General features: G+C 45.5%; 1 protein-coding gene across 1 annotated transcript in view; it reads right to left on the reverse strand.

Moving 5' to 3' along the window:
- LOC147101631 (uncharacterized) overlaps window positions 1–26,782 on the reverse strand; it is a 688,387-nt gene that overhangs the window by 595,858 nt on the left and 65,747 nt on the right. Inside the window, 2 exon segments of the mRNA XM_085965351.1 lie at window positions 274–1,508; window positions 1,511–1,705. Coding sequence (XP_085821477.1) covers window positions 274–1,508; window positions 1,511–1,705 — 1,430 coding nt within the window.

The raw sequence follows: 26,782 nt of genomic DNA on the forward strand, positions 1-26,782 counted from the left end.
AGGAAGTACTACTGGACAGCCAGCTGAGGGCGCCGTCCGAGGAGTATAAATACTCGGGCGTGGGCCCAACTTGGCCAGAGACAATCTGGAAACAGGAAGCTAGTGACTACTAACTAGACCTCCATGTTTTATTACAAGTCGATTAAAGCCTTGCTTTATGTTCAACCAAGTGCATAGTGAGTCTTTATTACGTCACCCACATCCCGTGAACGAATAAATTTTTAAAAACTAGACTCACAGACTTTAAATATAATACAGATAAATGAGTCTTACCATTAGTCCAGGGTCCCCTTTTATACCTAGAAGTCCTTGAAACAGTGGATCAATGGTAAAACTTTCCATCCCAAAGGTTTGGTATCCATCTGTGGCGGCAGGTGTTACAGACATGACAGTGTAGGTAGCTCTGGAGTACGATGGAGTTGTTGTGGGTTTTGGCTCAGTTTCCTTTACTGCTGGCTGTTTGTTCTGCCGTTGTGGCTGTTCGATCTGTCGTTGTAGCTGTGCTTCCACAAATTCTGTTGAGGTTGGTTTCTGGGTCACAAATCGACTCTCGGTGGATTGGTATTCTGGTTTCTTTTTCACCGGCTTCATTGATTTTGGAGTTGGTGTCACATTTGCAGTTTTCTTTTTGATATCTTGCTTGGTTGTGTGGTCAGAAGGGCTTTGGCTAATCTGTACTTCCTGCCTCTCTAATTTTAAATTGCTCTTTTCCGCTGACTTGCCTGGAGCTGTGCGAGATAGCATCATAACAGGGGTGGTGGTTGGAAGTTTGATGCGTGGAGGGAACTGGAGAAACTCAGTGCTTGGGAGTAGTGTTGAGGTTGCAAGCTGTAGATAGGCGGATACAGTGCTCTGGTGTTGTATTGACAGCACAGTAGGCAGGGTTGTGGTATCAAAAGCTGAATGCTTATTGGTCCGGATGTTGAGGTTCGGCATTGTTCCAGCCATGCCCATCAAGGCTGTCCTCTCTTTATAGTCGTCATCCTTTCCGGTACTTTTAGGCAGCATAAACGGAGAAGGAGAGATGGCAGAGGAATTGGGAAACGTGGTAAAAGAGGAAGTAGTGGGAGAAGGTTTCGGCCGATAGATGTCTGCCTGCCTACACTGTTTTTTTATGTATTTGCAATAATTATGAGCTGCCTTTGCAGAGGGATAAATATCAAATTGACAGATGGCTCCTTCAAACTGAACTGAGTTTTGGTTCATTTTTCCCAAAAGAAAGGAACCTTCTGGGTCTAAAGAATCTTCTTTTTTGAAATGCAGATTTGCATTAGTGCGATTCCTCCCACAAGAAGTATATAGAGTAACCTTTCGGCTTCTGATGTTGATGGCCATGTGGTGCCACTGGCCATCGTGAACATCGTAATCAAAATATACAGACTGTTTGTGTCCTACGTACACAATGATTTTGCCTGGTATAAACTGAACACCAAGCTGAAGTTTTTTCTTCTTATTTCTAACAGTAAATAAAAAAGCATTGTTGATGCGATGCGAGCACAGGCTCAAACTATGGCGAGGTTAGTGCCGTACGAGGCAGGGATGAGTGCAGCAACAGGTGTCTTGATGCGAGCCCTCTGTGTGAGAATAACGCCTGATTTGAAAGGAATGACCCCCTGAGGAACAGAGTGGGACGTTGTAGAAGATGGTGATGACGGTGTTTGTGCTTTTTTCCCAGTAAGGCCCAGCCTTTGGAGAATGTCCACATCTGAAAGATAAAATGAACAAAAAATAAATTAAGAATTAAGTCTATACAGATGAGATCTTTGCACTCATCTTTGATGTTCAATTGCTTTCTGGGAACTTTTCAATATTACAGGCCATTATTCTGCAGAATGTTCAAGTCCAGATGAGGTCATACTTCTTTGCAAATCAACTTTCTCACTGGCAAATTTTTTGCAGATTTTATCAGGCTGTATGAAGTGGCCAGTACCTTGCTGTACTGATTATCAGACCCGAGTAAGTGCCAATGATAGTTTAAAATAGTTTACAATACAAATTGGTCTAAATAAGTGACAACAATTTCCCCATGTAACATTTCTCACTTATTTTGGTTACGTTGTTTTTTCAAATTCAAGTATTCACTGCCAAAATCCGATTAGGTGCAATTTTCAGCAAGAGTTTTGAGCTACAGTGGAAAAGGATGCCAAAATATATGAGTTAATAGTTTAATTTTAACCATTATGCATCAGTCTAACAATTGGTGGAAGGTTTAGAGGGGATTTGAGGGGAAATTTCTTCACCCAGAGGGTTGTGGGGGTCTGGAACTCACTGCCTGAAAGGATGGTAGAGGCAGAAACCCTAACCACATTTAAAAAGTACTTGGATGTGCACTTGGGATGCTGTAACCTGCAGGGCTACGGACCAAGAGCTGGGAAGTGGGATTAGGCTGGATAGCTCTTTGTTGGCCGGCGCAGACACGATGGGCCGAAATGGCCTCCTTCCATGCTGTAACTTTCTATGATTCTATAGTACAATTCTTCCTTCTGCATACAGGAGATCCTCACCCGAAATCACAATTTATTACACTGAGACTTGGCCAAATGTCTAGAATAATTTTACCTTGATTTCTCAATTTCAGCTATCTATGAAATCCTATATTGAGTTCCTAATACGGGACAAAAACCTGCAGTGCCATTAGTCCTAGCAGGAAGACTGCATGTTGTTTCCCATGGTACAAAATGACAATGCTAACAGATTTTTTTCATCAACAGAACAATTGTTGTAGGAAAGTAGAATGGCATATTTTTGCAGGAAGGTAATCATCGGAACTAAGCTTAATATATTGTGTCATCACCAATTGTGGAAAATATGTCAGAATTTATACACAAACCTCTTAACAGAAACAGCCATGTCCATTATCAAACATGTCTATTATTAGCATGGAATTGGAAGTAACCTAGGACATAGGTTGATAATTGGTTGGAAGGTAGGAGACAGAGAGTAGGGATAAAGGGAATGTATTCTGATTGGTGGGATGTGACAAGTGGTGCTCCCCAGGGATCTGTACTGGGGCCTCAGCTTTTCACCATATATCTATCAATGACTTGGATGAAGGAATAGAGAGTTGTATTCCCACATTTGCAGATAACACAAAGTTAGGAGGAACAGCAAGTTGTGTAGATGGAAGCAGGACGTTACAAAGGGACATAGACAGATTGAGTTAATGGGCATATCTGTGGCAGATGGAGTTCAATGTGGGGAAGTGTGAAGTCATCCACTTTGGATCCAAGGCAAATCAGAGTATTTTTTTCATGGCAAGAGACTGAAAACTGTGGAGGAGCAAAGGGATTTTGGTGACCAGGTACACAAATCACTAACGACTAGCGCACAGGCACAAAAAGTAATCAAAAAAGCTAATGGAATGTTGGCCTTTATACTGTATCAAGGCTGTTGGAATACAAAGGGGGAGCAAGTTATGCTTCGGTTGTACAGAGCCTTATTTAGCATCCAACTGGAGTATTGCATTAGGTTCTGGGCACCGCATCTCAGGAAAGATGTAATGGCTTTGGAGGGGGTTACAGCGCAAGTTTACCAAAATGATACCGGGGCTTAAAGGATTAAATTATGAGGATATACTAGCTGGAGTGCCCGGCGGTGCCGAGGGTTTTTTGAGGGCATGTTGTTATGAAAAGTAGAAATAATTTATATATATATATATATATATAAATGAGTTTGTCTGTCTGTCTGTCTGTGTGGGAAGGAGAGAGAGAGAGAGAGGGAAAGAGAGAGAGAGAGAGAGAGAGAGAGAGAAGAGAGAGAGAGGGAAGGAGAGAGAGAGAGAGAGGGAAGGAGAGAGAGAGAGGGAAGGAGAGCGAGAGAGAGAGGGAAGGAGGGAGAGAGAGAGAGGGAGAGAGAGAGAGAGAGAGAGAGAGAGAGAGAGAGAGGGAAGGAGAGAGAAAGGGAAGGAGAGAGAGAGAGGGAAGGAGAGAGAGAGAGAGAGAGGAAAGGAGAGAGGGAAGGAGACAGAGAGAGAGAGGGAAGGAGAGAGAGAGAGAGAGAGAGAAGGTGGGAGAGAGGAGAGAGAGAGAAGGTGGGAGAGAGAGAGAGGGAAGGAGAGAGAGAGAGAGAGAGAGAGGGAAGGAGAGAGAGAGGGAAGGAGAGAGAGAGAGGGAAGGAGAGAGAGAGAGAGAGAGAGGAGAAAGAGAGAGAGGAGAGAGAGAGAGGGGGAAGGAGAGAGAGACAGAGAGAGAGGGAAGGAGAGAGAGAGAGAGGAAGGAGAGAGAGAGGGAAGGAGAGAGTGAGGAAGGAGATAGAGAAGAGAGGAAGACACCCCGGGGAAGGGGCTGGACTCAAAGCCCGGTGGGTGAAGAAGGGCGGCCGCCATTTTGTGAGGTTGGCGGGAAGTTTGAATTGCGGCAGCCGAAGGAAGGAAGAAGGCGAGCTCTCCCTCCCTCTCCCACCCCTTCACTCTTTCCCTCCCTCACCCTCTCTCTCCTTGCCACTCTCTCTCCCCTCTCTCTCTCCCCCCTCTCTCTCCCTGCCCCTCTCTCTCCCTGCCCCTCTCTCTCTCCCTCCCTCACCCTCTCTCTCTCCCTCCCTCACCCTCTCTCTCCCTGCCCCCTCTCTCCCTGCCCCTTTCTCTCTCCCTCCCTCACCCTCTCTCCCTCCCCCTCTCTCTCCCTGCCGCTCTCTCTCCCTGCCCCTCTCTCTCTCTCCCTCCCTCCCCGCTCTCTCTCTCTCTCTCCCCCTCCCTCCCCTCTCCCTCTCGCTCCTCTCCCTCCGACTCACCTCAGTACCAGAACGGAGGCCGGGCGGCCTTTCGCTCCGGACTCCCGTGTCCGATTTAGGTCGGGGACGGCTCATTGGAAAGCCCCCGTTTTCCCGGTCCCGCACTAACGGCAAGAGAGAGAGGGGGAAGGAGAGAAAGAGAGAGAGAGGGAAGAGGAGAGAGAGAGAGAGAGAGAGAAGAGGAGAGAGAGACAGAGAGAGAGAGGGGAAGGAGAGAGAGAGAGCGAGGGGGGGGGAAGGACTTAGAGGCAGGCCGCGGTGACCATGCAGGGCCTAGCGCTTCAGGCCTGGCCGGGCTCTCGGGCCGCGACTCACCTCAGCTGAGCTCCCGCTTCGGGAGAGAGAGAGAGAGAGAGAGAGAGGGGGGGGGAAGGAGAGAGAGAGAGAGGGGGGGGGGGGGAAGAGAGAGAGCGAGAGAGAAATTCCTGAATCAATACTAATGAATCAACAATTTCCTCACCTCCATTACCATTTTTTTAGCTTCAGGCCCGGCCAGTCTTTAATGGCCGCCACTCACCTCAGCTCAGCTCCCGCTTGGCAGTTTGAAGGATTAGGCCCCGCCCACAAACGCAATGAAACACCCCCCAATTGGTCAACCATCACGTCACTCAACGCTAATGAGCGGTAGGATTGGTCAACCGCTAATGAGCGGATTTTGTCCATTTTTTGAACGTTTTTTGTATACTGTCCGAACAATTTTTGTCTGACCAAAAAGTAAATATGCCTATGAGACTCCCCTAATCATAAGCTTTCTTTTGATATAACATATGTGTAGTTATGCTCTATAACTTTTGAGTGATGCCCCGGACAGACAGACAGACACCACGATCCTTTTATATATATAGAAGATAGATGTTGCATAAATTTCGCTTATATTCCCTTGAGTTTAGAAAGTTGAACAATGTTTAAAATGATAAAAAAGGATTTGATAGAGAATCTGTTTCCTCTGTTGGGGGAATCCAGAACAAGGAACACAACCTTAAAATTATAGCTACGCCATGCAGGAGTGAAATCAGGATGCCTTTTTTCACACAAAGGGTAGTGGAAATCTGGAACTCTCTCCCCCATAAGGCTGTGGCTGTGGTCAATTGAAGTTTTCACGACTGAGATTGGCAGATGTTTATTTGATAAGAGTATCAAGGGATATGCATCACAGGCGGATACATGGAGTTGAGGTACAGATCAGCCACGATCTAAATGAATGGCAGAACAGGCTCAAGGTGCTGAATGGCCCACTCCTGTTCCTCCGTTCCTATTCCACCAAACACTGTGAAACACATGTGCTGTACTAATCCAGATGGGCACTTAGAAGGCATGATACTTCCCAAAACTGATTATTCATCTCTGAAAACTAGTTTTCATTTGGAGATAAGATGCTAACAATGTGGTCTGTTGAACATCTTAGTAATAGATCGATTTTACATCAATTACAAGAATTAACACTGGATGTTGCACTTGATCAAAGTATTTACAACACAGAAACAGGCCATTCACCCAACAGGTCTATGCTGGGGTTTATGCTCCACACGAGCCTCCTCCCATCCCCTCTTCATCTCACCCTATCAGCAGATCCTTCTATTCCTTTCTCCCTCATATGCTTATCCAGCTTCCCCTTAAATGCATCTGTGCGATTCGCCTCATATTCCCTATGGTAGCCAGTTCCACATTCTAACCACTCTCTGGGTAAGGAAGTTTCTCCTGAATTCCCTATTGGATTTATTAGTCATAGAGTCATAGAGTAATACAGCACGGATAGAGGCCCTTCGGCCCATCGTGTCCGCACCGGCCATCAAGCCCTGTCTAATCTAATCCCATATTCCAGCATTTGGTCCGTAGCCTTGTATGCTATGGCATTTCAAGTGCTCATCCAAATGCTTCTTAAATGTTGTGAGGGTTTCTGCCTCCACAACCCTTTCAGGCAGTGAGTTCCAGACTCCAACCACCCTCTGGGTGAAAAAGTTCTTTCTCAAATCCCCTCTAAACCTCCCGCCCTTTACCGTGAATCTATGCCCCCTAGTTATTGACCCCTCTACTAAGGGAAAAAGCTCCTCAGCATCCATCCTATCTATGCCCCTCATAATTTTGTACACCTCAATCATGTCCCCCCTCAGCCTCCTCTGCTCCAAGGAAAACAAACCCAATCTGCCCAGTCTCTCTTCATAGCTGAAGCGCTCCAGCCCTGGTAACATCCTGGTGAACCTCCTCTGCACCCTCTCTAACGCGATCACATCCTTCCTGTAGTGTGGCGACCAGAACTGCACACAGTATTCCAGCTGTGGCCTAACCAGTGTTTTATACAGCTCCATCATAACCTCCTTGCTCTTATATTCAATGCCTCATGATGATTTCAGCAATGCCAGAACTAAGATTGCACTTGTCAATGCTGGTTCTTTATTCTTCTACTTTTTCAGTTATAATTTTGCCATTCGATAGCCAGGGCAAATTTTGTTCACCAAATTTTTCTTCTTCCCCTACCCCCCTGCCCCCCCAACACCCCCACCCCTTTCCTAATGATGCACGACTTTTATTCATCAGAAGCTTCAATACTGAATCATGGCAAGCTAGTTGACTGTATGGGACATCACAGCCAAATCCCATTCTGCCCGCACCCGATATTCATACAGGCGTTCTTCCAGCAGAGACCACTGGATAAGCAATCAGGAACAGAAACATTGGCACATCTTCTCCTCCCTAACCCACAGCCTAGGTTAATTATAGGCCCGCTACCATTCCCTGTGCCGAGATCATCTAACTCAGCACAGGGCGCAGATAAAACGCAGGACCCACCTGATCTGCATGGCTTAGATACTCATCGGGTAAATGTCCGAATCATTGGAACAACAGTGGAGTTTTTTAATGCGTTAGCACCTGTGCTGATGTCCTCTGGCTTGGAGTCATGTCAGTGCACCAGTAGGTAATGGTTTCACACAGAGTACAGACAAAGTCATTTGCTTCCTGGGTTAATGAAGCAACAATATCAAAAACATTCTGGCGCTGTGAACTGATGACCAATTCTGGCTACACGACATTCCATAGAGTGGCAACGTGCATTCCAGGGGCTGACACCAGTGCAACGTGTAAATGTCATACTCTTTATGTACTTGTCAACTGTTTGCATGCCACACGGCATTAAAGAAACGTTGGTGCATCATAAAAGTGTGGAATTCTGCACTCATTTTCACCTTTGTCAGGCTGTAGAAAGAGTTGTGGCAAACATTCTGCAAGAAGAAACCGCCTGTACAAGATTGTGGTGTTTGTAACACTATGGAAGCGCAAAATGTTTTCCTTATAGTCTAAATTTATGATGCAGGACTGTTACCTTTATCAAGCACCAGCTTTATTTGAAACTGGAGGAATCAATATAAAATAAGTGAAAAATCAGCTTTGAGCTGTTGATGATTTACAAAAGAATGAACTCCTCAACTTGGGTAACTTATTAAATATTTGGCAGTCATTATTTTACTTCTAAATTTTGCCACGGGCATTTCTGTTTAATAGCAATCTTTGATACACTAGTAAGAGATAAGTTTTTCACATCAGTCTCCAGTCACATTTTCAGCGTAACAATACCTAGAAGTTACAACATGGAAAGAAGCCATTCAGCCCAACCAGCCCATGTCGGTGTTTACCCTCTACGTAAGCAAATAGTTCTAATCTAATATTCGTTACTTTGAAATGAAAACTGAAGAAAATGCTGTATAATAGTTCTTGATATTCAGTGGGTATGCAAGTAATTATGAAGTGCTTCACAATGCAGTTGGATTTGCCACAAATCTACCTAAATTAGTGCTTTCCAAATACATTTTAAGACGCACAACTTAACTCTGCAATCTCTTCCATTAAACTATCTAATTTGGTTAGGCATGCAGTTTAAATGCCTGTTTCTCTACAGTTAGGGTTCAAACATTAGGCATATAAATTGGCGGGGTGTTGGGTGACCTTAACTATTCAAAAGTACTTCTGCCTACAAACTTGTCGCATCAGGTGTTGTAATATTGGGTTTAGTGTGCCCCTTTTGGGGGTGAGTCAGAGTAAAGGCTTTAAGACAAGTTACCATTGGCCATCGTGTACAGATTTTTTTCTATTGATGGTTACTGTTTTCTGCCAGGGCATAATGCACTAGTTTAAGGTGACCATTCTAGGACCATAGAGGCTTATAGCACAGAAGGAGGCCTCTTAGTCTATCGTGTCTCATTCATAAATTGACTCGGGTAATGCATATGTGAACTTGACTGTATTTCACATGTTTGGGCTATATTCCCATATGTACACTTAATAATGTACAAAAAAACTGCATTTTCTCAGCATTTAGTAGTGAGTAATGAGCCAGATTTAGTTAACAGCTTAACGGTGCGTGAACATTTATCTTATAGCGATCATAACCTGATCGAGTTCAACGTAAGTGTTTGAAAAGGAGAAACGCGAAACAGCTGCAGGAAACTCGATTTACCGGCACCTAAATAACCGGAAATCTCTGTTAACCGGCAAAATTCAGGAGTAGGTTCAGGTAAGTTTTACTTCATATTAGTGGCTGTTCCTGGATCTGTGGCTGTGTAAACAGGGTTCCTGCACTTGTTAAGCAACAGGGACGCTTGGATCTTGTGGCCGGGGTTGCTGCACCTGTTGCTGAGCAACAGGGAAGCCTGGATTTGTTGCTGTGTACGGAGCTCTCGTACCTTTTACTATACCTCTGTAATCCGGACTTTTTGATAAACTGGCACCACACCGGTCCTGTCGGTGCCGGATAAAAAAGAGCTTCCTGTACTAAGATTCTAGATTTAGGTAAGGCTGACTTCAGTGCGATGAGACAGACACTGTCCACAGTAAACTGGGTAAATATGTTTATGGTTAAAACGACAAGATCAGTGGGAGGTGTTCAAAAAAGAATTTAAGGTGATACAGAACCAGTTTATACCCCTAAGGGGCAAGAGTTCTACTTGCCAAAAAAATCAGCCATGGACAACTAAAGAGCTGAGAGACAACATAAAACTAAAAGAAAAAGCATACATAAATGCAAAAAACACCCTGGTGAATGGGAAAGATATAAAGAACAGCAAATGGTGACAAAACAGACAGTAACAGCTACAAAAGGAGTATGAAAAGAAATTTGCAAGTGGTATCAAAATCATAAATTATTTACAATTTTATTAGGAGAAGAGTGGTCAGGAGCAATGTTGGCCCCTTGAGAACTGATAATGGTGATATTGTCAAGGATCAGGAAATGGCGGCAATGTTGAATAATTACTTTGCATCAGTCTTTACAGTAGAGTGAAGAGGATAGCATGACGGAAAGCCCAAGGAAACTAATCAGGGACTCAACAAAATTAACGTAAGGAAAATAACAATAATGAAGAAAATAATGGCACTAAAGAGTGATAAATCCTCAGGACCTGATGCTTTTCATCCCAGGGTTTTAAAGGAAGTAGGTGAGCACATTGCAGATGCCCCAACTATAATCTTTCAAAGTTCTTTAGATTGGAAAATTGCGCATGTCACTCCGCTATTGAAGAATGGTGAGAGGGAAGCCAGGGAATTATAGACCAGTGAGACTAACATCTGTTGTCGGGGAAATTACTAGAGTCTATATAAAGATAGGATGACTTGAGAACCTTGAAAATTTTTAGCTGATCAGAGAGCCAGCATGGATTAGGATGTTATTTTTATCAACTTCCAGAAGACATTTGAGAAAGTCCCTTATAAATTATCAATCAATTCAATTTTATTTGCCATATGTAACCAGTACAAGTACAATTACAATGGAATGCTTACTCCCCGTAGGGATGAGTCAGCTATTCATACAGCACCGCGTTCAGAAAGTCAATACAATGGCTTCCAGTGGCAGTGGGAACACGATGTCCCTCAGCCGCTCCGTCCTCCTCGTCACCGCGGCCTCCTCCTCACTGTTGCCGGCTCCAAGTGGTGGCCTGCTTTCCCGCTCGCGATCCGACCTCTGGCCGCCATGCCTGGCTCCCCTCCTCCCAGTCGGACTGCGAGCTTCCCGCCACGGAGCTGCCGGCCGACGTGCTGCAGCGGGATGTCGTGGCTGCTGCTGCTGCTCGTTGCAAGAGACTTAACTAAGGTTGGAGCCCATGGAGTTGTGGGCAAATTGTTGACCTAGTTAGGAAATTGGCAGGAGACAGAGTGTAGGGATAATGGGCAGGTACTCTAATTGGCAGGATGTGACTAGTGGTGCCCCGCAGGGATCTGTGTTGGGGCCTCAACTATTCACTATTAAGGATTTAGATGATGGGATAGAATGTCCCATATCCAAATTTGCCGATGACAAAGAGGCAACGTAGGCAGTATAGATGAAAGCATAAAATTACAAAGATATTGATTAAGTGAATGGGCAAAACTGGCAAATTGATTTAATTGTAGGCAAATGTGAGGTCTACACTTGATTTAAAAAGGATAAAATGATGCTTTATAAATTTTAATTCCTGAGGCATTGGGACCGATTCTGGGGAAGGTGGGACCTGTACAAGCTGGACGGATTACACCTCGGCAGAACCAGGACCAAATGGGGGGCACGGTGGCATAGTGGTTAGCACTGTTGCCTCACAGCGCCAGGGACCCGGGTTCAAATCCGGCCTCGGGCGACTGTCTGTGTGGAGTTTGCACATTCTCCCTGTGTCTGCGTGGGTTTCCTCCGGGTGCTCCGGTTTCCTCCCACAGTCCAAAGATGTGCGGGTTAGGTTGATTTGGCTATGATAAAATTGACCCTTAGTGTTAGGGGATTAAATACGTGGGGTTACGGGGATAGGGTGGGATATGTGTCGGTGCAGGCTCGATGGGCCGAAATGGCCTCTATCTGCACTGTGGGGATTCTGTGATTCTGTGATTTACCCACCCAGTTCCCACATCCCTTCAACCCCTTTTACTTCCTGCACCTATCCAATCTAATCTTGAATGTTGGCATAGTTCCGGCCTCAAAACTAACCCTGGAAGTGAATTACAAAGCCTCATAACTGTTTGTGTGAAGAGATTACTCCCGCTCTCTCCTTTCTAAATCTCTTACCTTTAATCTTGTATGTCTGGCACCTCGTTATTGATCCCGCAACTAAATACTTGAAGAAGCTAAAATGAGGTTCCATTATATTAAGAATGTTTTTTTTTTAAATTCAGACTGCTGATCATGCCACAAGGTCCCATCAACCTGCAGGAAAACCATATCTTAGTTTGGTACTGACTGCTTTTTACAAAAAAAAGTCAAATTTCCCCTCCTGTCTTTTTGTTCCTATTTACCTCGACCACTGTACAGGACCAACTGAAGAAATCTTGATTTTTTTAAAAAGTTCAGAAAAAGAGTAAACTAAGTGTGCCTGTGTGTGTTGGAGCATTAGATACATCTGATGTAGTGCAGCGCCACTAGTTTCAAACACTGCAGGAAGCGGACTATTTTTCAAGGTAAATGGTGTAATGGAGCCAAAAGAATGAGCTACAGGAGAAAAATAAAACCCTGGTTGTATTGCACATTAAAAGCTGAATCTGTTCCAAACTGGCTTTAATCCAACCTACAATGTGCAGCAAAAACCACCAAAATCTTAGGTGCTGAATCAATGCCTGGTTAAACCACGGTTTTCCTCTGGCACTGATTTGCACCAGTTCAACAAATTCACCATTAATATTTTCATTTGCTGATTACAGCACCGGGTTTCAGTATAATCGAGCTAAAAAGTTACATAAAATAAACTCTTAAACTGAATCAGCGTGTCACCACATTATGAATCATAGAAATTTCAGCACAGAAGGTCACTTGGCCCATCATACGTATGCCAGTGCTAGCTCCACATCGGAATTATCTGCTTTAATCTTGTTTCCATTCTTTCCCTGCGCTCTTTAATATTTTCTTCTTCAAGTATTTCACTCTGTCTTGAAAGTATGACTCACTCAGCTTCAATAGCCACTTGTGGTAATGTAGGCCAGTAGTCCACGTTCTAATAAACTTTTATGTGGAAAAGTTCTTCTAACCTCTTTAAGCTTTTAGTGCTAATCCTAAATTCATGCCCCCTTGTTAGTGATTCAATAATAAGGCCGCGATTTTGCCACCAGAGGCGGGTTCGCGTTGGGTTCGCTGGTCGGTGGGTTCCGGTCCCGCTGTTGGTTTCAGCCGCACTGCGATAAGGATTTTGAGTTAAATGGGCTTATTAAGCCCGCTGTGCGCGTTACCCAGCCCAATCAGTGGGTTCGGGTCTGCTGCTCGCCTCTGCTGACGTCTTCGATTCAGCTGCTTTTAAGGGGCCCCTGCAGCCTTTGGGTTTTATTCACTTTCTGATGCTTCTCAGTGTTACTGATAGCGAGATGACTGCTGCAAGAACCAAGGCTTCTCCCCGCTTTGATGGTGACTCCCTCCATGCTCTTGTGGAGGGAGTGAGAGGGCGCAAGGAGGTTCTGTTTCCCTCCAATGGACGGAGGAAACCTCCTCAGCAAACCAAGGCAGCCTGGCTGCAAATTGCTGAGGAGGTCAGCGCCAGGTTGTTGTGTGCACGCACCTGGGTTCAGTGCAGGAAAAGGTTCAATGATCTGCTCCTCTCAGCAAAAGGGAGTATAACATCACACTTACCTTCAATCTGCTCCCCATCTCTTCTCATCACCAGCACTCTGCATCGTCAACCTACTCCTGCACATCCCAACTTACCCATACATCCCTTGCACCCTTAACCAGCCCTCTCTCTCTATGTACAGAATCACTTCACCATTCTACTATGCACCCCTCACACTCGCTCTCACTGTTATGCAATGGCAACAACTAACAATGCACAGAGATGGCCCTTGGTATTGGCACCTCACTCCATCTTTGTCTCCCTCTAAGCATCTATGCTATGGATTCTCTATACTCACTCCAACATTCTCGCTCAAACTCCACTTGTCTCCCTCATTGCAGGAAAAGAGAGCCCACAATAAGAGGGAGAGGGGGAGGTCAGGAGGAGGGCCACCTTCCATGGTGCATTTAACCAACGCTGAGGAGGCTGCTATCGATCGTTCGAGGTGCAGAGGAGCTGGAAGTGTGGGGACGGAGAGACGGGCGCAGTAGAGCAAGCTGGTGACAGAATAGATTTCAAACCCTCTCATTTAGATTTCATGAGTGACTGATATGGCATCTGATGTTCATACAGATTGAGTTCTGATCATCTGCACAATGGGATGTGTCTGCTACGATAATATCACATGTCTAACTCATGCCTTTACTCCTCCACAGGACTATCGAGAGCCCCCCTCCCCACTGTCCTGGAGGAAGAGCCGGACAACTCCTCAGAGGGAGCTGCAGCCTCTGAGGGAGCAGCGCCAGCAGAAATGAGCGCACCCAGCACCAGCGCAGAGACGCACACCTCGGTGGGTCAATCGCGAGATGGATTAGTGTTGTCACCTGGTGTATCACAGCTCACAAGTGAGCATCAGCAGATGGTGGAGACAGGGACAGCAGAGGAGAGTCCTAGTCAGAGGGCACTGGACGCTCCTAGCTCTGCTCAGCTGCATGCAGACGCTGTGCCTCTGGGGCCATCCAGAAAGAGCGCAGTGCTGGAGCTTCAGGAACAAGTGCAGGAGGCTCTAACAGGGTTTGCAACCGCGGTAACTGTGAGTGTGCAGAGAATGGAGGAGTCCATGTCAAACATGAGCAATGCTGTGGTGCACGCAATGGCGAATGTAGGTGCCGCCATGGAAAGGATGGCAACCTCCATGGAGGACATAAATTGCCAGACACAGCAGAACATGGTAACACCTCTAAATAGATGGTCATCTATGGAGGATAAATGGGCATCTATTGAGGAGAGAAACCAGAGGTGCATGAACGTCCTTGTAATGAGGAATGTCAGCACAGAAATGGGTCCTCACGGCCCCACTGATGTGCAGCAAGGTGCTCTCCAGCTACTTGCTAGCAGTGAAGTGCGGGTGACCCATGAGAGGGATGTTGGTGGTCGACAACAAGGAAGTGTGGGCTCCTCTCCAAGTACTCACACTCCCATGCCACTGCGGAGCCCTCGGTCAGAACCCCAGATTTCTCACCCAACTGAGATGGCCGTCTCAGCCCCTGCACAGCCAGAGGAGCAGACTGTTGCAGAGCCCTCCCAGGCTCCCAAACCCAGAGGACGCCCACCAAAGGCGTCTAAGCAGGCGCAGCATAGAAGTGAGCAAGCTGCCTCTGTGAAGGAATAAGCCATATAACCTATTTAGGAAAAGACACTACCTTATTAAAACATGACAAACTGGGTTTGGAAATTTAGAAACTATGGTAAACCACTGCTAACTCTGTACAGGTCTGTGTGGTAAACCACTGCTAACTCTGTACAGGTCTGTGTGGTAAACCACTGCTAACTCTGTACATGTCTGTGTGGTAAACCACTGCTAACTCTGTACAGGTCTGTGTGGTAAACCACTGATAACTCTGTACATGTCTGTGTGGTAAACCACTGCTAACTCTGTACAGGTCTGTGTGGTAAACCACTGCTAACTCTGTACATGTCTGTGTGGTAAACCACTGCTAACTCTGTACATGTCTGTGTGGTAAACCACTGCTAACTCTGTACATGTCTGTGTGGTAAACCACTGCTAACTCTGTACATGTCTGTGTGGTAAACCACTGCTAACTCTGTACATGTCTGTGTGGTAAACCACTGCTAACTCTGTACAGGTCCGGGCATGTCTCCGCCCCTGGCTCCACCCCTAAGCCCGGGTATAAAGGTGACTCACCACCCTTCCCCCGGGAGCTCTTAGGATGGATCCACTAGCAGAGGCATGCTCCAGTTCTTAGTCAATAAAAGCCTACTTCGTATAAGTTCAACTCGTAGTCTTTGGTGTTGTTGATAGTGCATCAGAAACCGAACTAAGAAACAGCTATGAAAGAATTCTGGCTATTGAGATAAGACAGTTGTTGACCCTGAATAAAGAAGCTTATTGAAACAGAAGGTGCATGGCTCTGAGAGGCTGACTTTTGGGAACAAAAACAATGGTCCACCCTGGATAAGGTGTTTTAATTTAAACTTAGTAAAGATGGCACATAAGATAAGGAACATCTGCCCTCGTAAAGATGACATAAATAAGGCAACCTGCCCTTCACACCGTTTTATATGGTGAACCCAGAACATCTGGCGATGAGACAAGATTCTGGAATATTACAAGCTGATGTAGCGTAAAGAATTGCAGAGGTCAGCAGAAAGATGAATAGGGATAATTAACTTGCATCAGCAGGAACTTTAAAGGAAATACAACTTGAAAAGGGTATAAATATTGAGGTCTCAAATGGGATATTAGTGTCGCTTTAATCAGGCAAAATGATTCTCGGCTACAGAGGCAGCTCTGTGGTCTTCAACTCTTTGTACCTCGGGGATAAAAGGTATTTGATATTGATGGATATCCTGGATAGAAAAGTTTAAGAACTGTAATACTGTAGCAATGTTAAGATTTAAAAGTAAGATTCTCTGTTAAAAAGATTGTATTTTTTCTCATTTTAGAACTGTTAACGTTGCGATTGACTGATTCACCAACTGTAAATTGCATGTCGGTTCTTTTAATAAATCTCTATATATTTTTAGAATTGTCTCACATAAGTCTTCTGTATCAATAACTCGCAAACTCAATCTCTGTACACTCTTTGGTGAAGAGTTACATAATTCTGAAGGAGTTCTCATAATATCTGGGACATTACAGTCTAGCTAAACTTATTAAAAGCGCTATCTTTCAAACGATAACATTCTCAGGTTGTTCCTTTTCTTTAGGGAGAGATAGCCCGGACCTTTAGACCTAATTAAGCGTCGTTAGGATTTGGCTACCTCAAACTTTAGTTGAAAATGAACGTCTGAGAAATACGCCTGATCCGGGGTAGCCCCAAAGGGGCTAGGACTAGTAAATATCCTTTCACCTCTACATCTGCTGAAGCCACAGGGGAAGCACCACATAGAAGCATGCGTAAGACAAAGTTAACACACAGTCACAAGGGTAGTCACTTGGGTGTTTTGATATAATACAAAGTTATGTATCTCATCGTTATTTCAATTGTATTAAAGAAATGTGATGTCAAAGATTCAAAGAGTTGGCCTATGTGTGCTAGGAAATGGAAGTTGCACAGTGAGGGGGTCAGGGTGCCTTTCATCTGTATTGATGGTGGGGAGAGTGATGGGAAAGCACAGTTTATTGTACAGATGCTATATGGTGTGTTAAGAAGGTCGTGCAGACACTCATTTCCATGTGTCAGCCACATGTGTTTGCTGCGTAAAGTTACGCAAATCTGGCATGGATTAGTGTATCCCTTGCCTCACGACCAGCAATGTGCTCGCGTGCTGGTGGAACAAGCACAGCCACCTCTGCAAGGTCTTCCTCCTCTACCCTCCTCCTCCTCTTCTGAGAAGGCTGAGCCACTTGTTCCTCAGGCAGTGGTAAGCCACGCTGCTGTGTGATGTTGTGCAGTGCACAGCAGACCATGATGATTCTGGACACCCTGGCTGGTGCGTACTGTAGGGCTTCATCAGATCTGTCGAGGGATCTGAATCGCATTTTGAGCAAGCCGATGGTTTGCTCTATGATGCTTCTGGTGGAAATGTGGCTCTCATTGTAGCGCTCATCAGCTTTGTTTGATGGCCTCCTCATCGGTGTCATTAGCCACATCTTCAGGGGATAGCCCTTGTCTCCAAGGAGCCATCGGAAAGTTGGGTTGACGGATTGAAGAGCTGAGGCACAGTGGACTGCCGCAGGATGAACGAGTCATGGCAACTGCCAGGGAACTTAGTGCAAACATGCATAATGTTCTTCCTATGGTTACACACCAGCTGGACGTTAAGGGAGTGGAAGCCCTTGCGGTTGACAAATATAGCTGGGCTGTGATGGGGTGCCCTATTGGCCACATGTGTGCAGTCTACGACACCCTGCACCCTTGGGAAGCCTGCCATATTTGCAAAGCCAACCACACGCGTGGTAACACTTGCTTCATCTGTGGAGGAGTGGATGTAATTGTGCAACTTGGCAAAGAGGGCATCGGTAACCTGTGTGATGCAACTGTGTGCGGCCGACTGGGAGATGCCGCTTATGTCTGCTGATGATCCCTGGAAGGACCCTGAAGCAAAGAAGTTGAGGGTGGTGGTGACTTTGACAGCCACTGGTAAGGAGTGTCCACCCACTCCTCTGGGCTGCAGGTGTTGGTGCAGCATTGTGCAGATGTCAGCGACTACCTCTCGCGAAAGTCTCAGCCTCCTTTGGCACTGCTGCTCACTCATGTTGAGGAAGCTCATCCTTGGCCTGTAAACCCTGTGTTGGGGGGGTATCTCCTGCGGCGTGGTGCAGCCCTGCGCTGACGCCCTGTGCAGCGTCAGGTGGTTGAGGAGAAGGTTGATGCTCCTGTTGTTGGTGCTGCTGGTGTGCCTGGTTCTGCTGCTGCCGTGGCTGCTCTTTCTCCGATTCTGAGGACCAGGATGAGAGGATATAAATGGTTCCCATTCCGCTGGTATAAATCTCAGTTGAGGAATAGATGTTATAAGCGCTCAGTCAATGTGGGGAGAGGGCTTTCCAAGGAGGTCACAGTGCATATGGATCTCAGATTAAACACTTACAACCTCAATACACCTGCAAAATGTGTTCCAAAACCTCAAAACTGAAAGTTCTGGCATCTGAAAGTGAACTCATGGTGCAGGTCAGCTTTTATGCTGCAGGAGCAGCTGTCAACTGTTCAGCTAGTTGCTGAACCCGGCACAATCAGCTGGTGTGTTTATCGCACAACATGGAACACGCTGAAAATGTTGCAAAATGGGAAGAGCCTCTCAAAATCCGATTATCCGGGCAGTTAACAAGTTGTTAACTGCCTTAAGTGGCTCTCCCGCCGCTTGGTGTCGGTTCTGATCGGGACTCGCAGACCCGACACTTTGTAAAGTTGCGTGGAGGCGGGATGGCGGCAGGTTCGCAACCCGCCGTCAATCATTTCGATTTTAACTCCGGACCCGTCTCCAAACCCGCCCTCTGAGCGCCGGCAAAATCGCGGCCTTAGTCCTAAACCCAGTCATAGTTTTGAACACTTCAAATAAATTGCCCCTTAATCTTCTCAGTTCCAATGATTACCGCCCTCATTTTCAAGTCTCTCATCGTGTCTACATCCCGTCATCCCTGGTATCATCCTGCTTCTTTTCCGTGGCTCCAATATCCTTTCTATAATAAAATGCCCCAAATGCACACTGCACTCCAACTGTGACCTAACCAATGTCTTCTACAGATTCATCATCAGCTTGCTTTTGTATTCAGTGTCCTTACATAAAGCCCTTTACCGAACGTTTCCTACATGCAACCCTACTTTGTACATGCAGTACCACATTATCAACCCCACAGAGGAATAGACACAGAAAGGCAACTCACTCATTGATTAAATTTGTTTTGGTTGACATTTAGACACGCTTTATTCTGATTTTCTTGGAGCATCAATGAACAGGAAAAGATGCTTAGATAGAACTTCTTCGAATCATAAATTTAGACTGCTTTTAAGAAAAGTCATAATTAATTGTTTTTAAAACCTGCAAGGATATTGGGGATGATCCAAGAGGCCAGAATTGGAGGAGCGCAGAGGTCCTGGAGGGTCGTAGGCAATGTTCCCGATAATTTCTCTTTGGGCCGCGGGGCCCCTTTAATGGGCTGTGCGGCCCATTCATAAGTCTCCGCATGCGCGTTTCTTTCTATTTAAAAGCCAATGAGCCAACTGCGCAGGAGCGTCAGAGCGCCAAGCGGCCGTGGTTGTAGGGCTGGAGGAGGTTACAGAGATAGGGAGGGGCGAGGCCATGGAGGGATTTGAAAACCAGGATGAGATTTTAAAATCAAGGCGCTGCCGGACAGGGAACCAATATAAGACAAGGGGCAGGCGATGGGTGAACGGGACTCGGTGAGAGTTAGGACACGGGCAGCCGAGTTTTGGATGAGCTCAAGTTTACGGAGGGCAGAAGATGGGAGGCCGGCCGGGAGTGCGTTGGAATAGTCGAGTCTGGAGGTAACAGAGGCGCGGATGAGGGTTTCAGCAGCAGATGAGCTGAGGCAGGTGCGGAGCCGGGCAAGGTTGCGGAGGTGGAAGTCGGCGGTCTTGGTGGTGGAGCAGACAACAGAGAACTGAAACAAGTCAGAATAGATCTTATTTTGATCAGCTGCTACCAATCTTTCGAAGCAGACTGTGGCATATCAATCTCATGCTACCGAAATTTAGAATTATAACAAGGGTGTTTGGCTTCTGATTTCTATTTTTTCTATTTTTCAGTGCTCTTTTGCTAAATTTCATCAATTTTATATTTTAGCAAAACTGTTTTTTAAAGGCTTAAAAACTGTAGCCTTTGATAGTGAACCAGAAACCAGTGTGAACTAGATTTAAGGAGTCCCTGCGTCACTCCCCGTGGTTCCTGTATCCACCTGTACTCCCCTCTTGGGTCCGCCTGCATTTCATCTTCTCCTCTGTTCCCTTCCTCACAGGCCTAACTGAAATGCTCCAGCTAGACTCCTCTCCTTTCCCACTCCAGTCTCAAGCCCTGGTCCCTCCACACCCAACACAAGTCACGCTCCCTCCCCAATGCAGCCCTGGAGGTTCTTAGCAGTACATTTTGCTTAAAATAAATAATTCTACCGATCTGCCAGGTGCATAGCCCCAGCTCTTCTGTCCGCGAAACAATGCCACAGGACATCTACTGGTTGCTGGTAAAATTTGAAGTAGAGCTTAAACACAGTTATCCAAGTATGAGTTCTTTTGTTATAAATCTAGAATCTTGCGCACAAAATAAAGTGCTACATTTTCTTTTTGAAATAAATTGACTGCAAAAGAAGGAAAAACTTTCATTTCTATAGCGCCTTTCACAACCTCAGGATGTACCAAAGTGCTTTATGGTAGCGCTGTACAGCCAATTAGGCCAATAAATACTGTGGCAACAAGAGCAGTTCAGAGGCTAGGGGGGAGAAATTCGGTATCGCCCCATTTGGGGCGCAATTATCGGCCGGCCGCAAAGATTAGCGCCTGGCGCTAATTATCGCCTCCGACTGCAAACTTGGCTTTTATCGCCCCTGGAGGTGATTGGAGCACTAAATCAGGTGCTACACACCTTTCTTAAGGCGCAAAGGCCGAGAAGCGAGGCGCTACCTCAGAGCGCTGGCGAAGCTCATGTGATGTCAGTCAGCAATGGAACACAGACACAATGGCGCCGGCCAGTTCTTAAAGGGGAGGGTTGATCTTGCTCTCCATCCACATCCTGCTCATTGCAGCCTTGAATCTCAGCCTGGAGGGACTTGTACATCAAATCTGCTGGAAAGAACAATGGAGAGGCCATGGGAAAGAGCTCAGAGTGCAGCCCCCACAGTCTCTTCTAAATCGATACAAGGAAGGGCAAATCAAAATGAACCTGCAAAGTGCTGCTCAGTACCCAAAATTCCTTCATACAGCGTTGAATCTCTCCAGAAGTCTCTCTCTCTCTCTCTCTCTCTCTCTCTCTCAGAATGCGTGGTGCAAAAATGTCACCAACAAAAAAAGGCAAGAAGCAGTCACCTTTAAATAGCGCTCCCCCAGTCCCTTCCTGACTGCAAAACGCTCCCCTCAACCTGTCGTTGCTAGCGGCAGGCGGTAAGGCAGGGGGCGCCACTCAATATCCGGTCCGGGGCGCTACCGGGGCGTTGCACACTCGACTGACGTCACGATCTGCTGGCGCAGGAGATCGTGGCGGTAGTGTTTAGTGCCGCCGCAAAATGTCTAGTTAATTTTGTGAGCGCCGCAAACATCGCCGCCCACGGACGCTAGTTGCTTTGTGGCCCATTAGCGCCCTCTTAAGGCGCTAACTGGAGGCGCAAACCAACTGAATTCTGCTGTGAGTGTCGCCCCTCCTGACTCCCCAAAGACTTTCCACCATCTACAAGACACAAGTCAGGAATGTGAGGGAATACTCTCCACTTGCCTGGATGAGTGCAGCTCCAACAACACTCAAAAAGCTTGACACCATCCAGGACAAAGCAGCCCGTTTGATTGGCACCCCATCCACCACCTTAAACATTCACTCCCTTCACCACCGGCATACCATGGCTGCAGTGTGTACCATCTACAAGATGCACTGCAGCAACCTGCCAAGGCTTCTTCGGCAGCACCTCCCAAACCCACGACCTCTACCACCTAGAAGGACAAGAGCAGCATGGGAACACCACCACCTCCAAGTTCCCCTCCAAGTCACGCACCATCTTGACTTAGAAATATATTGCCAATCCTTCATCGTCGCTGGGTCAAAGTCCTGGAACTCCCTCCCTAACAGCACTGTGGGAGTACCTTCACCACACGGACTGCAGCGGTTCAAGGCGGTGGCTCACCGTCACCTTCTCAAGGGCAATTAGGGATGGGCAATAAATGCCGGCCTTGCCAGAGACGCCCACATCCCATAAACAAATAAAAATAAGTATTTTTGAAGTGTAGTTAATGTTGACTGTAGAATATACACTTTGAAACTGAGCAATATGATCCTGCAGGACAGAAGGGACTCGAATTTCTCACGGCAGTGGTAATATTTTAAAATCTTCCTGTTCACTAAACTGACCTGGAGTTCCGAACTGACCTTTCTATTCTCTCCCTTCCTGCATAATTCTTCACAAATTGTTCTTGGCTGGCCTTTAATAAGACCTAAACAAGCAAAACGTTGGATTACATATAGGATATATGGCACAGAAACAGGCCATTCGGCCCAACCAGTCCATGCCGGCGTTTATGCTCCACTCGAGGCTCCTCCCGTCTTTCCTCATCTAACTCTATCAGTATAACCCTCTATTCCCTTCTCTTTCATATGCTTATCTAAATGCCCCTAAATGCATCTATACTACTTGCCTCAACTACTCCACATTCTCACCACTCTCTGGGTAAATAAGTTTCTTCTGAATTAACTTATTGGATTTCTTGGTGACTATCTTATATTGATGGCCTCTAGTTTTGCCCTTCCCCACAAGTGGAAACATTCTCTCTGTATCCACTCTATCAAAACCTTTCATAATTTTAAAGGCCTCAATTAGGTCACCCCTTGGCCTTGTCTTTTTTCAAGAGAAAAGAGACCCAGCCTGTTCATCCTTTCCTGATAGGTATACCCTCGCATTTCTGGTATCATCCTTGTAAATCTTCTCCGCACCCTCTCCTGTGCCTCTATATCCTGTGTATAATATGGTGTTGGGTGGGAGTTTGTTTTTGTGAATTTCCCAGAATCAATTTTTGCATGAAATCAATATTCAATATAATCAGGTAAATAGTCCATTGTCGCATCCTACCAGTATTGCACCCACATATACTCATACCTAGATTTTTGTAAAAATCAACAGAAAAATATGATCTGAATATACCAGGTAAAAATGGAAGATATGAACTACACTGCTATGATATATATTTTTTGTATTCAGCATTTGATACTCACTTACAAAAGCTTTGAGCCTTGGATTTTTTATTTGTTTATGGGATGTGGGCGTCACTGGCAAGGCCAGCATTTATTGCCCATCCCTAATTGCCCCTCGAGAAGGTGATGGTGAGCCACCTTCTTGAACCGCTGCAGTCCGTGTGGTGAAGGAGCTCCCACAGTGCTGTTAGGGAGGGAGTTCCAGGATTTTGATCCAGCGACGATGAAGGATCGGCCGATATATTTTCAAGTCAGGATGGTGTGTGACTTGGAAGGGAACATGGAGGTGGTGGTGTTCCCATGCACCTGCTGCCCTTGTCTTTCTAGGCGGTAGTGGTGGCGGGTTTGGGAGGTGCTACCGAAGAAGCCTTGGCAAGTTGCTGCAGTGCATCTTGTAGATGGTACACACTGCAGCCACAGTGCGTCGGTGTTGGAGGGAGTGAATGTTTAAGGTAGTGGATGGGGTGCCAATCAAGTGGGTTGCTTTGTCCTGGATGGTGTCGAGCTTCTTGAGTGTTGTTGGAGCTGCACTCATCCAGGCAAGTGGAGAGTATTTCATCACACTCCTTGTGCCTTGTAGATGGTGGAAAGGCTTTGGGGAGTCAGGAGGGTGAGACACTCACCGCAGAATACCCAGCCTCTGACCTGCTCTTGTAGCCACTGTATTTATGTGGCTGGTCCAGTTAAATTTCTGGTCAATGGTCACCCCCAGGATGCTGATGGTGGGAGATTCGGTGATGGTAATGCCATTGAATGTCAAGGGGCGGTGGCTAGACTCTTGGTTGTTGGAGATAGTCATTGCCTGGCACTTGTGTGGCGCAAATGTTACTTGCATTTGCAAGTTAACTTTTCTCTTGATCACACCATTGCCCATTTAATTCGCAATTAAAATCTATTTTTAAATCAATACAGGAATCGGATACCTTGGAAGTGGTAGGAATGGAACCTACAAAGCTACGAAGTTGGGAGGAATGACAATGTTATCAGGAAACTGTACAGGTAAATAGTCTATTCCCAATCTATATACCAATCTACCCCTCCAGGAGTACTGTTATTGTACAAGTGTGAGATGGTTTCTCTTTAGAGGATCACACACCCAGCTGACCCAAATTAAACTACCAATGCCACATCATTCTCTGGACAGGAAAAATTGCAACTCTGTACAAGTGTGCTTTCATACTCGTGAAGAGCTCTGCTCACTGGACAGTTAAATTTTAATGTAACGAGAGACAGTTGGCTAACATTAGAAAGATTAAAAATGTAGATGTAAAAGTTCACAGGCAGTTCAATGGCTCCAAATTACACTGCACAGTTTGCATTGATGGTGAAACTGAAAATGCACAAACTGTGTAGTATAACTGACCCAAAAGAGGCTTGTCTAAATGTGATTTGTGCAGTTCTTTACAGTACCAGTACACACTGCATATGTTTTAATCTTGGCAAGCCAAATAAAGATCAAAACTTTAAATAAAAAGAAACAAAATTGGGTAAGCCTTTTACTGAATAGTAGAGACTACATGTAGTTGAATCACTGAGCTTATGTAGTGCCCTATCAGCAAATGGTAGACTGAGTCATGTGGGTATTGCTACATATGGACAGTATTAAAGTCGGCTGTCCCAAAATATTCTGTTTGTATCAGTGTTCCAAACAAAACACTTTAATTACAATTGCGCTCTCCCAACAGACCACATCCTTCTTTAATCAAAACAGAATCTGTATTTTACAAAAAATTAGTGCAAAAGCTTGTCGTATGTCTCAGAAAATAACTGCACAAATCATTCCAAAACTGGCCTGAACCCTTTTTTAAAAAATATTTTTGAGCATGAGAGTCTTCACTGCAAGAATTTAAATACAAATTTTTAATACTATCTTGTACAGTTCTCTATTATTGCTTTCTGATTCTGAACATTTGATATTGAGATTTAAAGAATCAGATTTTATGAGGGCATTGAATAATTGAAAGGTTAAACTTGGATAGGTTAAACAATTTGATTCATTTTTACAATCTGCTTTTCCTACTTATTCCCCTTTATTGGGCCTCACTTTTTTCTCTCTCCCTTGCTTACTGCTGCCACACTTCCACCTTTAGGCGGGATGGTGGGCCGGTTTTGGCTTTTCCGTACTATGGTGAATGCCAAGAATCTGATAGTTTTATGAATTCGCACAGTGTTTCTTTTTAACTGATGTAGAACTGGTACCAAGAATGATTCTTACAGCAATCAAGAAATTCAGGAACTGTAATCAAACTATTTCCCTCCACTTCTGAAGACAATGACTCATGCAGCATAGTTCCTTGGGCGCTGGCAGCCCTCTATCACCTTAGCCTGCAACCCATCTTTGTGCGTAGTAGGCCTTCACAGTGAGTGTTGCCAGATTATTTGACTGTGGGAGACAACTCAACTGAGCTTAATCCTGTTTGCACATGGGATCACTTAGCAATCAAAAGTGCGAGCCCTGGTTGATTTGTCTTCTCCAAGCCTAAGGCACCAAAGCCAACTGCAGCATGCTTCCCCTGCCTTGGCCAGTAGGATTTTTGATGACAACAATTTTGAAAGAAGAGGGATGGTGCTTGAGGGAAGCATACCATGGGAACCAGGAGGGATAGATGAGTGCACAGAAATTGCATTGGATGGGAATAGAGGGAGCAGGGGGTGAGTCTGAAGGCGTAAGGCCTTCTTTTACCAGCGTAAGGGTGAAAATAAATATTAAAATTAAAATGTTTAAATCATTTTAACATTCAAAAAACCTGTAAAATAAGTTTGCATTATTTTTGGCCCCTTGAAAAATGTTTAACTTTATTTTTCAAAAAATTAAATTTTTGTTTTAAATGTTTAATTAAATTGCATTTTAATTCATTTTAAACGGGTAATTATTTTTTTTTAAATTTCAGTGCTGTAAAAATTTATTTTTTTGGTGATTCCTATTATGCTTATGGGAATTCCGTACGTCAACAGCATCCCCCTTTCTGATTGGGTGGGCCTGCCCACGTGATCCCGGAGCGCTTGCGAACCGCCTGCGCCCCTGGGATACGTGGGTCTTTACGCAGGCCTACGCCCGCAGGTCCAGGAGCGCGAGTCTCCGTGGATCCAGGACCATCGGGTGGGTGCGTACTTTTCCTGCAGTTCGGAGGCATCCGACCGTGGGAAGCCTCCGACCGCGGGAAGCCTCCGACCGCGGGAAGCCTCCGACCGCAAGTTCAGGCCCCGCATAAGCACTGACTTTTATTACTTTAATTCTTTGTGTGTGCAATTGCTTTTATTACAACTACTAATTTAGTATTTTATTTCGCATTCCTATGTTAAATAAGAAAAAAAACCTTAAAAGTAATCAAATATGAATTATTCTCCTCATTTATGTTCGCTGTCAGTTCATTTTTTTCTCACAGCATTCATCAGTAATGGACACAGATTGTGTGCCCCGACTGTACGTCATTGCAAACACTATGGGGGTAAATACGATAACGCTGAAAGATGGGCGCGAGCACCGCGATGCGCAATCTGCCCCTGCCCGTTGAAAGGAGTTCAGGCAGCACCTCAAATTCAAATGAAAACACATTGCAATGTGATCAGACGGGTGCTCGACACACAAAACAAACCGCGCTGTTACTGAGAAACATGTTTGGAATTATTAAAAATGAAAGTGAGGGTGCTCCATGCAATCAGAGTGGATGCTGGATTGAACGCCTGCGCTGATTTTCTAACGA

Source organism: Somniosus microcephalus, chromosome 23, assembly GCF_052327205.1.
Source record: "Somniosus microcephalus isolate GS21.2 chromosome 23, FLI_Smic_1.0, whole genome shotgun sequence".
Lineage (NCBI taxonomy): Eukaryota > Metazoa > Chordata > Chondrichthyes > Squaliformes > Somniosidae > Somniosus > Somniosus microcephalus.